This window comes from Pleurodeles waltl, chromosome 7 (genome assembly GCF_031143425.1).
Source record: "Pleurodeles waltl isolate 20211129_DDA chromosome 7, aPleWal1.hap1.20221129, whole genome shotgun sequence".
Lineage (NCBI taxonomy): Eukaryota > Metazoa > Chordata > Amphibia > Caudata > Salamandridae > Pleurodeles > Pleurodeles waltl.
In genome coordinates, this window is record NC_090446.1 from 1,278,548,124 (window position 1) to 1,278,563,231 (window position 15,108).

The window sequence follows — 15,108 nt, forward strand, 5'->3', positions numbered from 1 at the left end:
CATGAACAGTACCCTTGTGTACCATTAGGTGGCGTAGATCAAACATCACTTGTTGGTGAGCTTACTCTGATGCCATTGTTTGATTCCCCAGCACATGCCCCCAGAGGGCACCTTAGAGGTGACCCATTCCAGCCCCCCCCTCCCCCCTGAAAACCTACCAGCAACTGGTGTTCAGTGGCTGGTCCTGACCAGTTGAACACCACTCTAGTTGTAGGAAAATGCCATCTTTCTAGCATAGTTACCCTCTTTTTTTGCCTGATGCCAGTGTGTTCAGACTGTAGTTCGCTGGGATCCTGCTAATCAGGACCCCAGTGTCTGTGCTCTCTCCTTTAAATGTGGTTACTGGTAATTGATTTACACCCACATTTGGCATACTGGTGCACCTATATAATTCCGTGGTATATGGTACTTGGGTACCCAGGGCATTGGTACACCAGTGGTCTGCAGATCTGCCATTCTAGCCGACGTTAAATGGTGCATGCACCCTTTCATCAAAGACATAAGGCTTTCCTTATATCCTGGTTACTGCACTTAGACACTGTAAGCCACCCCTCTGGTAGGCCCTTCAGCTCAAGGGCAGGGTGCATGTCCCTAAGTGTGAGGGGATCCTTGCATGAGCAGGGTGCCCCTATAGACCCCAGGCTCCATTTCCTGGGTGCGGGGAAGCCATCTTAAGGTATCTGGTGGACACTAGTCAACACGAGTGGTCCACCTATATAATGGCTTCTCCAAACCTAGGTATGTTTGGTCTCACATGTTGAATCATGACACTACACCGATTTCAGTGCTAGTTGCATGATACCATCTGGTGGTTCCTTAGAGGATTCCCCCCCCCCCCCCCCCCCATTCTGCCTGTACAGCCTTACGGGGTCTAGCTGCCAGCCCACTCTGCTGCTGACCCTAGACACAGTTCTGCCCTCCTGCTGGCGAGCCTGAGGCCAGAGAGGCTGAACAAGGGATTTCCTTCAAGGGAGAGGTGTGACCACCTCCACTGTGTATTAGGTGTCTAACGGCTGGGGTGGCCTCTGCGCGCCACCAGACTGCTTTAAAGGGTCCTACTTGCATAATCTGGTTTGCACCAGTTCAGGAACCCACAGTTCCTGCTCTGGCGAGAAACTGCACAAAGGACAGGAGTGACAAACCTCTGTTCAGCTTCTTCCCTATGGAGATGCACAGAACTCTGCCAGGTGGCCACTTGATTCTGCCATCTTGGAAACAAGATGGGCAGAGGCCCCTTGTAGCATCTGACTGGTTAGGACAGGTGGATGACGTCCCTGACGTCCTCTGATAGGAAGGTCACTTCAGAGAGTGACCAACACCTTTTTGGGGTTACTTAAGGACGCTCCTGTCGGTGGTTTCTCGAATTCGTTGTGCAAGACTCTATATGGAAGTCTCTGCAAGACCACTTCTGCTCCTGGCCTCTGGAACTGCTGCTGGTCTGCTTTGGAACCGGAATGTCTGCTTCTGGTGGGAAGGCTCCCTTTGCAACATTGTTTCTCCGGATCCTGCAAGAATTCTGCAACATCCGAGGTAGTGCATCTTGTGGGAAATTCCCCACTTTCTGGCATGGTTATCGCCACTGTTTGCCTGATGTCAGTGTGCTTAGACTGTTTTCACTGGGATTCCTCTAACCAGGACCCCAGTGTTCTTACAATCTCCGTCAAATCTAGTTGCTTTGGTACTTCTTACACCCCTCAATTTGCATACTGGTGTGTACCCCTGTAGGTCCCTAGTATATGGTACTTACGTACCCAGGGCATTAGTACACCAGGGGTCACCCATTGGCTGCGCATATATTATATGCCACCCATGGGAGCCCATGCAAACTTTCTGCAGGCCTGACGTTTGCAGCCTGCATGAAAAGGTGCATACACCCTTTCACTGCTGGTCACTACAGGTCACTAAGTCACCCCTATGGTAGGCCTTTCCAGACCAAAGGGCAGGATGCAGGTGCCTGTGTGTGTGTGTGTGTGTGTGTGTGTGTGTGTGTGTGTGCACCCCTGCATGAGCAGAGGTGTCCCCTAAGAACTCTAGTTCCAATCCCCTGGACTTCATTAGTGTGGAGAAGACATTTTAGCTATGTGCTGGACACAGGTCACTACCTATGATCCAACTACATATTGGTAACTCCGAACCTAGGCATGTTTGATATCAGCCATGTCCGAATCATACCTCTATACTGATACCAGTATTGGTGGCATGATTCCATGCACTGTGGGGGGGCTCCTTACATGACCCCTCAGTACTGCTCCTACCAGTCTTTCAGGGTGTGCAAGCAGCCCATAGTGCTGCAGCCCCTGAGACCGGATTCTTCCCTCCTGCAGGTTGACCAGCTCAGCAGGGGAAGGTTGAACAAAGGGCTTCCTGTGGGAGAGGGGTGCAACCTCCTCTCCTCTTGGAAATAAGTGTTACACGGCTCAGAAGGGGTAGCCTCTCCCCGCCATCGGTCTGCTTTAAAGGGCACATTTGGTGCCCTCCTTGCATAATTTGGTTTGCAGCCAGTCTTGGGACCCCAGATTTGTGCTCTGACACGAAAGTGGACAAAGGAAAGGGGAGTGGCCACTCCCCCTGTCCATCACCACCCCCGGGTGGTGCCCAGAGCTCCTCCAGGTGGCCACTTGGTTCTGCCTTCTTGGGGCTCCTTGAAGCACCTGAGTCATCAGGGTTCATAGATGATGTTAATGACCCCCTCTAATAGGTGGTCACCTTGCAAGGTGACCAAGACAGTTTTGGGCTAGTTAGGGACTCCCTTGCAGGTGGGTCCCCAGATTTGTCGTGCAATATTCCACCAGGAATCCTCTGCAAAGACCTCTTCTGCTCCTGGCCACCAGAACTGCTGCTGGACTTCACAAGAGCCAAACAAGTCTGCAACACTGAGATGACCTCTCCTTACAACATTGTTTGCGCAGCTCAATAACTTGCAACATTTCCATGGCTGTGCATCCTCTCGGGTTGGCAAGACTTCAGCTGCACCAAAGAAGCAAGAAGGAATCTACCTTGGTGTGAAGGAGTCTGTAGGAAGTTGGCTCTGTATGCACTATTTCAAAGTAAGGAATAGTATGCACAGAGTCCAAGGGTTCCCCTTAGAGGTAAGATAGTGGCAAAAGAGATAATACTAATGCTCTGTTTTGTGGTAGTGTGGTCGAGCAGTAGGCTTATCAAAGGAGTAGTGTTAAGCATTTGTTGTACATACACACAGGCAATAAATGAGGAACACACACTCAGAGACAAATCCAGCCAATAGGTTTTGTTATAGAAAAATATATTTTCTTAGTTTATTTTAAGAACCACAGTTTCAAATTCTACATGTAATATCTCATTTGAAAGGTATTGCAGGTAAGTACTTTTGGAACTTTGAATAATTACAGTAGCATATATACTTTTCACATAAAACACAAATAGCTGTTTTAAAAGTGGACACAGTGCAATTTTCACAGTTCCTGGGGGAGGTAAGTTATTGTTAGTTTTAACAGGTAAGTAAATCACTTACAAGTCTCAGGTTTGGGTCCAAGGTAGCCCACCGTTGGGGGTTCAGAGCAACCCCAAAGTCACCACACCAGCAGCTCAGGGCCGGTCAGGTGCAGAGGTCAAAGAGGTGCCCAAAACACATAGGCTTCAATGGAGAGAAGGGGGTGCCCCGGTTCCGGTCTGCCAGCAGGTAAGTACCCGCGTCTTCGGAGGGCAGACCAGGGGGGTTTTGTAGGGCACCGGGGGGGACACAAGTTAGCACAAAAAGTACACCCTCAGCAGCGCGGGGGCGGCCGGGTGCAGTGTGTAAACATGCGTCGGGTTCTCTGTAGGTTTCAATGGGAGACCAAGGGGTCTCTTCAGTGGTGCAGGCAGGCAAGGGGGGGGCTCCTCGGGGTAGCCACCACCTGGGCAAGGGAGAGGGCCTCCTGGGGGTCACTCCTGCACAGAAGTTCCGTTCCTTCAGGTGCTGGGGGCTGCGGGTGCAGGGTCTTTTCCAGCCGTCGGGACTTTAGGTTCAGGCAGTCGCGGTCAGGGGGAGCCTCGGGATTCCCTCTGCAGGCGTCGCTGTGGGGGCTCAGGGGGGACAACTTTGGTTACTCACGGTCTCGGAGTCGCCAGAGGGTCCTCCCTGAGGTGTTGGTTCTCCACCAGTCGAGTCGGGGTCGCCGGGTGCAGTGTTGCAAGTCTCACGCTTCTTGCGGGGATTTGCAGGGGTCTTTAAATCTGCTCCTCTGTAACAAAGTTGCAGTTCTTTTGGAGCAGTGCCGCTGTCCTCGGGAGTTTCCAGTCTTTCTTGAAGCAGGGCAGTCCTCTGAGGATTCAGAGGTCGCTGGTCCTTGGGAAAGCGTCGCTGGAGCAGGTTTCTTGGGAAGGCAGGAGACAGGCCGGTATGTCTGGGGCCAAAGCAGTTGGTGTCTTCTTTTCTTCCTCTGCAGGGGTCCTTCAGCTCAGCAGTCCTCTTCTTCTTGTAAGTTGCAGGAATCTAAATTCTTAGGTTCAGGGAAGCCCTTAAATACTAAATTTAAGGGCGTGTTTAGGTCTGGGGGGTTAGTAGCCAATGGCTACTAGCCCTGAGGGTGGGTACACCCTCTTTGTGCCTCCTCCCAAGGGGAGGGGGTCACATCCCTAATCCTATTGGGGAATCCTCCATCTGCAAGATGGAGGATTTCTAAAAGTTAGTCACTTCAGCTCAGGACACCTTAGGGGCTGTCCTGACTGGCCAGTGACTCCTCCTTGTTATTCTCATTATTTCCTCCGGCCTTGCCGCCAAAAGTGGGGGCCGTGGCCGGAGGGGGCGGGCAACTCCACTAGCTGGAGTGTCCTGTGGTGCTGGAACAAAGGGGTGAGCCTTTGAGGCTCACCGCCAGGTGTTACAGCTCCTGCCTGGGGGAGGTGTTAGCATCTCCACCCAGTGCAGGCTTTGTTACTGGCCTCAGAGTGACAAAGGCACTCTCCCCATGGGGCCAGCAACATGTCTCGGTTGTGGCAGGCTGCTGGAACCAGTCAGCCTACACAGATAGTCGGTTAAGGTTTCAGGGGGCACCTCTAAGGTGCCCTCTGGGGTGTATTTCACAATAAAATGTACACTGACATCAGTGTGCATTTATTGTGCTGAGAAGTTTGATACCAAACTTCCCAGTTTTCAGTGTAGCCATTATGGTGCTGTGGAGTCCGTGTTTGACAGACTCCCAGACCATATACTCTTATGGCTACCCTGCACTTACAATGTCTAAGGTTTGGCTTAGACACTGTAGGGGCACAGTACTCATGCACTGGTGCCCTCACCTATGGTATAGTGCACCCTGCCTTAGGGCTGTAAGGCCTACTAGAGGGGTGACTTATCTATACTGCATAGGCAGTGTGAGGTTGGCATGGCACCCTGAGGGGAGTGCCATGTCGACGTACTCGTTTTGTTCTCACCAGCACACACAAGCTGGGAAGCAGTGTGTCTGTGCTGAGTGAGGGGTCCCCAGGGTGGCATAAGATATGCTGCAGCCCTTATAGACCTTCCCTGGCATCAGGGCCCTTGGTACCAGGGGTACCAATTACAAGGGACTTACCTGGATGCCAGGGTGTGCCAATTGTGGAATCAAAAGTACAGGTTAGGGAAAGAACACTGGTGCTGGGGCCTGGTTAGCAGGCCTCAGCACACTTTCAATTCAAAACATAGCATCAGCAAAGGCAAAAAGTCAGGGGGTAACAATGCCAAGGAGGCATTTCCTTACACAACCCTCCCCCCACCCCACCCCCCACAACGAAAGAGGGTAAGACTAACCTTTCCCAAGAGAGTCTTCATTTTCTAAGGGGAAGAACCTGGAAAGGCCATCTGCATTGGCATGGGCAGTCCCAGGTCTGTGTTCCACTATAAAGTCCATTCCCTGTAGGGAGATGGACCACCTCAACAGTTTTGGATTTTCACCTTTCATTTGCATCAGCCATCTGAGAGGTCTGTGGTCAGTCTGAACTAGGAAGTGAGTACCAAAGAGGTATGGTCTCAGCTTCTTCAGGGACCAAACCACAGCAAAGGCCTCCCTCTCAATGGCACTCCAACGCTGCTCCCTGGGCAGTAACCTCCTGCTAATGAAAGCAACCGGCTTGTCAAGGCCATCATCATTTGTTTGGGACAAAACTGCCCCTATCCCATGTTCAGAGGCATCTGTCTGCACAATGAACTGCTTGGAGTAATCTAGAGCTTTTAGAACTGGTGCTGTGCACATTGCTTGTTTCAGGGTGTCAAAGGCCTGTTGACATTCTACAGTCCAGTTTACTTTCTTGGGCATTTTCTTGGAGGGCTGTCACAATGGATCCATATCCCTTCACAAACCTCCTATAGTACCCAGTCAAGCCAAGGAATGCCCTGACTTGAGTCTAGGTTTTTGGAGCTGCCCAGTCCAGAATAGGCTGGAGTGGCTGAACTTGGCCTCCACCTACAAGGTGTCCCAAGTAAACCACAGTTCCCTGCCCTATCTGGCATTTGGATGCCTTGATAGAGAGGCCTGCAGATTGCAGGGCCTTCAAAACCTTCTTCAGGTGGACTAGGGGATCCTGCCAGTTGGAGCTAAAGACAGCAATATCGTCAAGATAAGCTGCACTGAAGGACTCCAAGCCCGCAAGGACTTGATTCACCAACCTTTGGAAGGTGGCAGGGGCATTCTTTAAACCAAAGGGCATAACAGTGAACTGATAATGCCCATCAGGTGTGGAGAATGCTGTCTTTTCTTTTGCTCCAGGGGCCATTTTGATTTGCCAGTACCCTGCTGTTAAGTCAAAGGTACTTAAGAATTTGGCAGCCCCTAATTTATCAATCAGCTCATCAGCTCTAGGAATGGGATGGGCATCTGTCTTGGTGACAGAGTTAAGTCCTCTGTAGTCCACACAGAACCTCATCTCTCTCTTTCCATCTTTGGTGTGAGGTTTGGGGACTAAGACCACTGGGCTAGCCCAGGGGCTGTCAGAGTACTCCATTACTCCCAATTCCAGCATCTTGTGGACTTCCACCTTGATGCTTTCCTTAACTTGATCAGACTGTCTGAATATTTTGTTTTTGACAGGCATGCTGTCTCCTGTGTCCACATCATGGGTAGACAGGTGTGTCTGACCAGGGGTTAGGGAAAAGAGCTCAGCAAACTGTTGCAGGACCTTCCTACAGTCAGCTTGCTGTTGGCCAGAGAAGGTGTCTGAATAGATCACTCCATCTACTGAGCCATCATTAGGGTCTGATGACAGAAGATCAGGGAGAGGCTCACTCTCCGCTTCCTGATCCTCATCTGTTACCATTAACAGATTTACATCAGCCCTGTCATGGAAGAGCTTAAGGCGGTTCACATGGATCACCCTCTTGGGGCTCCTGCTTGTGCCCAGGTCTACCAGGTAGGTGACCTGACTCTTCCTCTCTAGCACTGGGTAAGGGCCACTCCATTTGTCCTGAAGTGCCCTGGGAGCCACAGGCTCCAAAACCCAGACTTTCTGCCCTGGTTGAAATTCAACCAGTGCAGCCTTTTGGTCATACCAAAACTTCTGGAGCTGTTGGCTGGCCTCAAGGTTTTTGCTTGCCTTTTCCATGTACTCTGCCATCCTTGAGCAAAGGCCAAGTACATAGTCCACTATGTCTTGTTTAGGCTCATGAAGAGGTCTCTCCCAGCCTTCTTTCACAAGAGCCAGTGGTCCCCTTACAGGGTGGCCAAACAGAAGTTCAAAGGGTGAGAACCCTACTCCCTTCTGAGGCACCTCTCTGTAAGCAAAAAGCAGACATGGCAAGAGGACATCCCATCTCCTTTTGAGTTTTTCTGGGAGCCCCATGATCATGCCCTTTAATGTCTTGTTGAATCTCTCAACAAGGCCATTAGTTTGTGGATGATAGGGTGTAGTGAATTTATAAGTCACTCCACACTCATTCCACATGTGTTTCAGGTATGCTGACATGAAGTTGGTACCTCTGTAAGACACCACCTCCTTAGGGAAGCCCACTCTGGTAAAGATACCAATGAGGGCCTTGGCTACTGCAGGGGCAGTAGTCGACCTAAGGGGAATAGCTTCAGGATACCTAGTAGCATGATCCACTACTACTAGGATGTACATATTTCCTGAGGCTGTGGGAGGTTCCAGTGGACCCACTATGTCCACACCCACTCTTTCAAAGGGGACCCCCACCACTGGAAGTGGAATGAGGGGGGCCTTTGGGTGTCCACCTGTCTTACCACTGGCTTGACAGGTGGTACAGGAGGTGCAAAACTCCTTAACCTTCTGGGACATGTTGGGCCAGTAGAAGTGGTTGACTAACCTCTCCCACGTCTTGGTTTGTCCCAAATGCCCAGCAAGGGGAATATCATGGGCTAAGGTCAGAATAAACTCTCTGAACCCCTGAGGCACTACCACTCTCCTAGTGGCTCCAGGTTTGGGATCTCTTGCCTCAGTGTACAGGAGTCCATCTTCCCAATAGACCCTATGTGTTCCATTTTTCTTGCCTTTGGACTCTTCAGCAGCTTGCTGCCTAAGGCCTTCAAGAGAGGGACAGGTTTCTTGTCCCTTACACAACTCTTCCCTTGAGGGTCCCCCTGGGCCCAAGAGCTCAACCTGGTAAGGTTCCAGCTCCATAGGCTCAGTTCCCTCAGAGGGCAGAACTTCTTCCTGAGAAGAGAGGCTCTCTTTTTCTTGTTGTGTTGCAGCTGGTTTCCCAGCTGACTTTCCTTTTCTCTTGGTAGGCTGGGCCTTTCTTCCAGACTCCAGCTCTACTTTTTCACCCTGTGCCTTACACTGTGCCCTTGTCTTGACACACACCAGTTCAGGGATACCCAGCATGGCTGCATGGGTTTTCAGTTCTACCTCAGCCCATGCTGAGGACTCCAGGTCATTTCCAAGCAACCAGTCTACTGGGATATTTGAGGAGACCACCACCTGTTTCAGGCCATTGACCCCTCCCCACTCTAAAGTTACCATTGCCATGGGATGTACTTTAGTTTGATTGTCAGCATTGGTGACTGGATAGGTTTGTCCAGTCAGGTATTGGCCAGGGGAAACCAGTTTCTCTGTCACCATAGTGACACTGGCACTTGTATCCCTCAGTCCCTCTACACTTGTCCCATTAATTAAGAGCTGCTGCCTGTATTTTTGCATGTTAGGGGGCCAGGCAGCCAGTGTGGCTAAATCCACCCCACCCTCAGAGACTAATGTAGCTTCAGTGTGACACCTGATTTGCTCTGGGCACACTGTTGATCCCACTTGGAGACTAGCCATTCCAGTGTTAGCTGGAGTGGAGTTTGAAGTGGTATTTTTCTTGGGACAGGCCTTGTCTCCAGTTTGGTGTCCAGACTGACTACAGCTACGACACCAGGCCTTTTTGGGATCAAAGTTTTTACCCTTGTACCCAGAATTGTTTTGTGAAGAGGCTCTGGGCCCACCCTCCTGTGCAGGTTTTTGGGGGCCTGTAGAAGACTCTTTACTATTTTTGTTTTTGGCTGTCTCACCACCCTTCCCCTGGGGATGTTTTGTGACCCCTTTCTTTTGGTCACCCCCTGTGGAAGTTTTGGACACCCTAGTCTTGACCCAATGGTCAGCCTTCTTTCCCAATTCTTGGGGAGAAATTGGTCCTAGGTCTACCAGATGCTGATGCAGTTTATCATTGAAACAATTACTTAATAGCTGTTCTTTCACAAATAAATTGAACAGCCCATCATAATTACTTACACCACTGCCTTGAATCCAACCATCTAGTGTTTTTACTGAGTAGTCTACAAAGTCAACCCAGGTCTGGCTCGAGGATTTTTGAGCCCCCCTGAATCTAATCCTATACTCCTCAGTGGAGAATCCAAAGCCCTCAATCAGGGTACCCTTCATGAGGTCATAAGATTCTGCATCTTTTCCAGAGAGTGTGAGGAGTCTATCCCTACACTTTCCTGTGAACATTTCCCAAAGGAGAGCACCCCAGTGAGATTTGTTCACTTTTCTGGTTACACAAGCCCTCTCAAAAGCTGTGAACCATTTGGTGATGTCATCACCATCTTCATATTTAGTTACAATCCCTTTAGGGATTTTCAACATGTCAGGAGAATCTCTGACCCTATTTATGTTGCTGCCACCATTGATGGGTCCTAGGCCCATCTCTTGTCTTTCCCTTTCTATGGCTAGGATCTGTCTTTCCAAAGCCAATCTTTTGGCCATCCTGGCTAACTGGATGTCCTCTTCACTGGAGTTATCCTCACTGATTTCAGAGAGGTTGGTCCCTCCTGTGAGGGAGCCAGCATCTCTGACTATTATGCTTGGAGTCAGGGCTTGAGAGGCCCTGTCTTCCCTAGATAGGACTGGTAGGGGGGGAATCACCCTCCAAGTCACTATCATCCTCTGAGTTGCCATCCTCAGAGGGGTTGGCCTTTTCAAACTCTGCCAACAGCTCCTGGAGCTGTAGTTTGGAAGGTCTGGGGCCCATTACTATTTTCTTTATTTTACAGAGTGACCTTAGCTCCCTCATCTTAAGATGGAGGTAAGGTGTGGTGTCGAGTTCCACCACATTCATCTCTGCACTAGACATTATGCTTCGAAAAGTTGGAATACTTTTTAAGAATCTAAAAACTAGTTCTAGAATCTAATTCAAACTTTTACCAAACTTTTAACTCTAAAATAAATGCTAAACAGGATCTAACACAAGGCCCTAGCAGGTCTTTTAAGAATTTAGAAAAAATAGTTCAAATTGCAAAAACAATTTCTAATGACAATTTTTGGAATTTGTTGTGTGATCAGGTATTGGCTGAGTAGTCCAGCAAATGCAAAGTCTTGTACCCCACCGCTGATCCACCAATGTAGAAAGTTGGCTCTGTATGCACTATTTCAAAGTAAGGAATAGTATGCACAGAGTCCAAGGGTTCCCCTTAGAGGTAAGATAGTGGCAAAAGAGATAATACTAATGCTCTATTTTGTGGTAGTGTGGTCGAGCAGTAGGCTTATCAAAGGAGTAGTGTTAAGCATTTGTTGTACATACACACAGGCAATAAATGAGGAACACACACTCCGAGACAAATCCAGCCAATAGGTTTTGTTATAGAAAAATATCTTTTCTTAGTTTATTTTAAGAACCACAGGTTCAAATTCTACATGTAATATCCCATTTGAAAGGTATTGCAGGTAAGTACTTTTGGAACTTTTAATAATTATAGTAGCATATATACTTTTCACATAAAACACAAATAGCTGTTTTAGAAGTAGACACTTGGTGCAATTTTCACAGTTCCTGGGGGAGGTAAGTTATTGTTAGTTTTAACAGGTAAGTAAATCACTTACAAGTCTCAGGTTTGGGTCCAAGGTAGCCCACCGTTGGGGGTTCAGAGCAACCCCAAAGTCACCACACCTGCAGCTCAGGGCCGGTCAGGTGCAGAGGTCAAAGAGGTGCCCAGAACACATAGGCTTCAATGGAGAGAAGGGGGTGCCCCGGTTCCGGTCTGCCAGCAGGTAAGTACCCGCGTCTTCGGAGGGCAGACCAGGGGGGTTTTGTAGGGCACCGGGGGGGACACAAGTTAGCACAAAAAGTACACCCTCAGCAGCGCGGGGGCGGCCGGGTGCAGTGTGTAAACAAGCGTCGGGTTCTCTGTAGGTTTCAATGGGAGACCAAGGGGTCTCTTCAGCGGTGCAGGCAGGCAAGGGGGGGGGCTCCTCGGGGTAGCCACCACCTGGGCAAGGGAGAGGGCCTCCTGGGGGTCACTCCTGCACAGAAGTTCCGTTCCTTCAGGTGCTGGGGGCTGCGGGTGCAGGGTCTTTTCCAGCCGTCGGGACTTTAGGTTCAGGCAGTCGCGGTCAGGGGGAGCCTCGGGATTCCCTCTGCAGGCGTCGCTGTGGGGGCTCAGGGGGGACAACTTTGGTTACTCACGGTCTCGGAGTCGCCGGAGGGTCCTCCCTGAGGTGTTGGTTCTCCACCAGTCGAGTCGGGGTCGCCGGGTGCAGTGTTGCAAGTCTCACGCTTCTTGCGGGGATTTGCAGGGGTCTTTAAATCTGCTCCTCTGTAACAAAGTTGCAGTTCTTTTGGAGCAGTGCCGCTGTCCTCGGGAGTTTCTAGTCTTTCTTGAAGCAGGGCAGTCCTCTGAGGATTCAGAGGTCGCTGGTCCTTGGGAAAGCGTCGCTGGAGCAGGTTTCTTTGGAAGGCAGGAGACAGGCCGGTAGGTCTGGGGCCAAAGCAGTTGGTGTCTTCTTTTCTTCCTCTGCAGGGGTCTTTCAGCTCAGCAGTCCTCTTCTTCTTGTAAGTTGCAGGAATCTAAATTCTTAGGTTCAGGGAAGCCCTTAAATACTAAATTTAAGGGCGTGTTTAGGTCTGGGGGGGTTAGTAGCCAATGGCTACTAGCCCTGAGGGTGGGTACACCCTCTTTGTGCCTCCTCCCAAGGGGAGGGGGCCACATCCCTAATCCTATAGGATTTCTAAAAGTTAGTCACTTCAGCTCAGGACACCTTAGGGGCTGTCCTGACTGGCCAGTGACTCCTCCTTGTTATTCTCATTATTTCCTCCGGCCTTGCCGCCAAAAGTGGGGGCCGTGGCCGGAGGGGGCGGGCAACTCCACTAGCTGGAGTGTCCTGTGGTGCTGGAACAAAGGGGTGAGCCTTTGAGGCTCACCGCCAGGTGTTACAGCTCCTGCCTGGGGGAGGTGTTAGCATCTCCACCCAGTGCAGGCTTTGTTACTGGCCTCAGAAGTGACAAAGGCACTCTCCCCATGGGGCCAGCAACATGTCTCGGTTGTGGCAGGCTGCTGGAACCAGTCAGCCTACACAGATAGTCGGTTAAGGTTTCAGGGGGCACCTCTAAGGTGCCCTCTGGGGTGTATTTCACAATAAAATGTACACTGGCATCAGTGTGCATTTATTGTGCTGAGAAGTTTGATACCAAACTTCCCAGTTTTCAGTGTAGCCATTATGGTGCTGTGGAGTCCGTGTTTGACAGACTCCCAGACCATATACTCTTATGGCTACCCTGCACTTACAATGTCAAAGGTTTGGCTTAGACACTGTAGGGGCACAGTACTCATGCACTGGTGCCCTCACCTATGGTATAGTGCACCCTGCCTTAGGGCTGTAAGGCCTACTAGAGGGGTGACTTATCTATACTGCATAGGCAGTGTGAGGTTGGCATGGCACCCTGAGGAGTGCCATGTCGACTTACTCATTTTGTTCTCACCAGCACACACAAGCTGGGAAGCAGTGTGTCTGTGCTGAGTGATGGGTCCCCAGAGTGGCATAAGATATGCTGCAGCCCTTAGAGACCTTCCCTGGCATCAGGGCCCTTGGTACCAGGGGTACCTGGGTGCCAGGGTGTGCCAATTGGGAGGGAGTCAGAAATGGAACTTAGCTTTGCTGACAAAGCAAAGATGTGGACCTTGGCACTCTGAAAAGAAATAGGGTACAGCAGCACAGTCTTTCCAAGCCATTCATAGTGCTATCATCCCAATAACAATGGATGTTCGGATTGAGGCTGCTTGTGCCTGGTATGTGCAGTAGTGGTTTATAATATAGCTTACCTTGTTTGTTATTACACAGAGATCCACCTTGGAACTCGTATTGCAGAGGGCTGCTGGTAATGATGGGATACACGCAAAGTATCTATTTGGTATTCACTGCATAATGATTTTCTGAAGGAAAGTCCTATTTTCACTGATTTATCATCACCCTTCCTTCTCCTTTTTTGAATGCTGGTGATGCAGCAAGTTATGCATGCATTTTTTGTCAGAGCCTCTTCAGAGTAGAAAACAGATTTCATGCATGTTGGGTGGAGGTTAAACACACAGTGGTGTAATATTGAGTGACTCTTTGAAGGTGTAGTGGTGCCTCTTAAGTTCCACTACTTCAATAAGGAAAAATCTCATTCAGTTTAATGCCTGAGGATATTTCATTAGATGGTGAAAAGAGTAATGAATAGCTGATAGTGAGGTAGAAATGTTGATTTAAACTTACTATAAAAAAAAGCATTTGGTCCCCGAGGATCATAGTTTCATAGTAAGTTCCTTTAGCATGTTAAACATTCATTGTTTCCTTGGCTGCCCTCCTGTGGAAAATGTGGGAAATAGTCAACTTGAATTTTATATCCTACCTATCCTTAGCATACTTTGTGCTTGATTGGAGTGAAACTTCAGTTGCTTATTGTGAATAATGTTGATATTCTACTGATTTATTTATAATAAGGAGAAGAAAAGTATACACATTGCTCTACTCACATGATGGCTATGGTAAACATTTCTTTTTAGGAGAAGGATGATCCCATCAACCTTACTACGATAAGATGTAGGCTTCAGGAGTCTCTCTCACCCATTTATGCCAGTCCAGAAGAATTTGTACGTGAGGTCTGTGTGATGTTTAAGAAGGTCAGCAAGCATGCAGAGGTGAGATGATAGTATTGTAGTCTTAATCACAACTGCGTATTTTGGCTTTACAGGAAGAGCATATGTCTTTCAGGTTGGTAGGTGCCTATGACTTGGGTAACATATCACGGTTTGCAGTGAAACTGAAATAGTATGTTCGGTGGCATGTGTAGCTGCAGATACACATGCTGTGCATAGTCCGCCGTCTGGTGTTGAGTCGGAGTGTTACAAGTTGTTTTTCTTCGAAGAAGTCTTTTCGAGTCAGGAGACCGAGGGACTCTTCCTCCTTTGTTTCCATTGATATAGAGAGAGAGATATAGATAGATAGATAGAGAGATATAGATAGATAGAGAGATATAGATAGATAGAGAGAGATGGATAGAGAGATATAGATAGATAGAGAGATATAGATAGATAGAGAGATATAGATAGATAGAGAGATATAGATAGATAGAGAGATATAGATAGATAGAGAGATAGATATAGATAGAGAGATAGATATAGATAGAGAGATAGATATAGATAGAGAGAGAGATATAGATAGAGAGAGAGATATAGATAGAGAGAGAGATATAGATAGAGAGAGAGATATAGATAGAGAGAGAGATATAGATAGAGAGAGATATAGATAGAGAGAGAGATATAGATAGAGAGAGAGATATAGATAGAGAGAGATATAGATAGAGAGATATAGATAGAGAGATATAGATAGAGAGAGAGATATAGATAGAGAGAGAGATATAGATAGAGAGAGAGAGATATAGATAGAGAGAGAGATATAGATAGAGAGAGAGATATAGATAGAGAGAGAGAT

General features: G+C 48.8%; 1 protein-coding gene across 1 annotated transcript in view; it reads left to right on the forward strand.

Moving 5' to 3' along the window:
- Positions 1-15,108, forward strand: part of TRIM28 (tripartite motif containing 28) — a 373,881-nt gene that overhangs the window by 312,738 nt on the left and 46,035 nt on the right. The window contains exon 16 of the mRNA XM_069200493.1: positions 14,181-14,315. Within this exon, the coding sequence (XP_069056594.1) occupies positions 14,181-14,315 (135 nt within the window). The remainder of the gene's footprint in view (positions 1-14,180; positions 14,316-15,108) is intronic.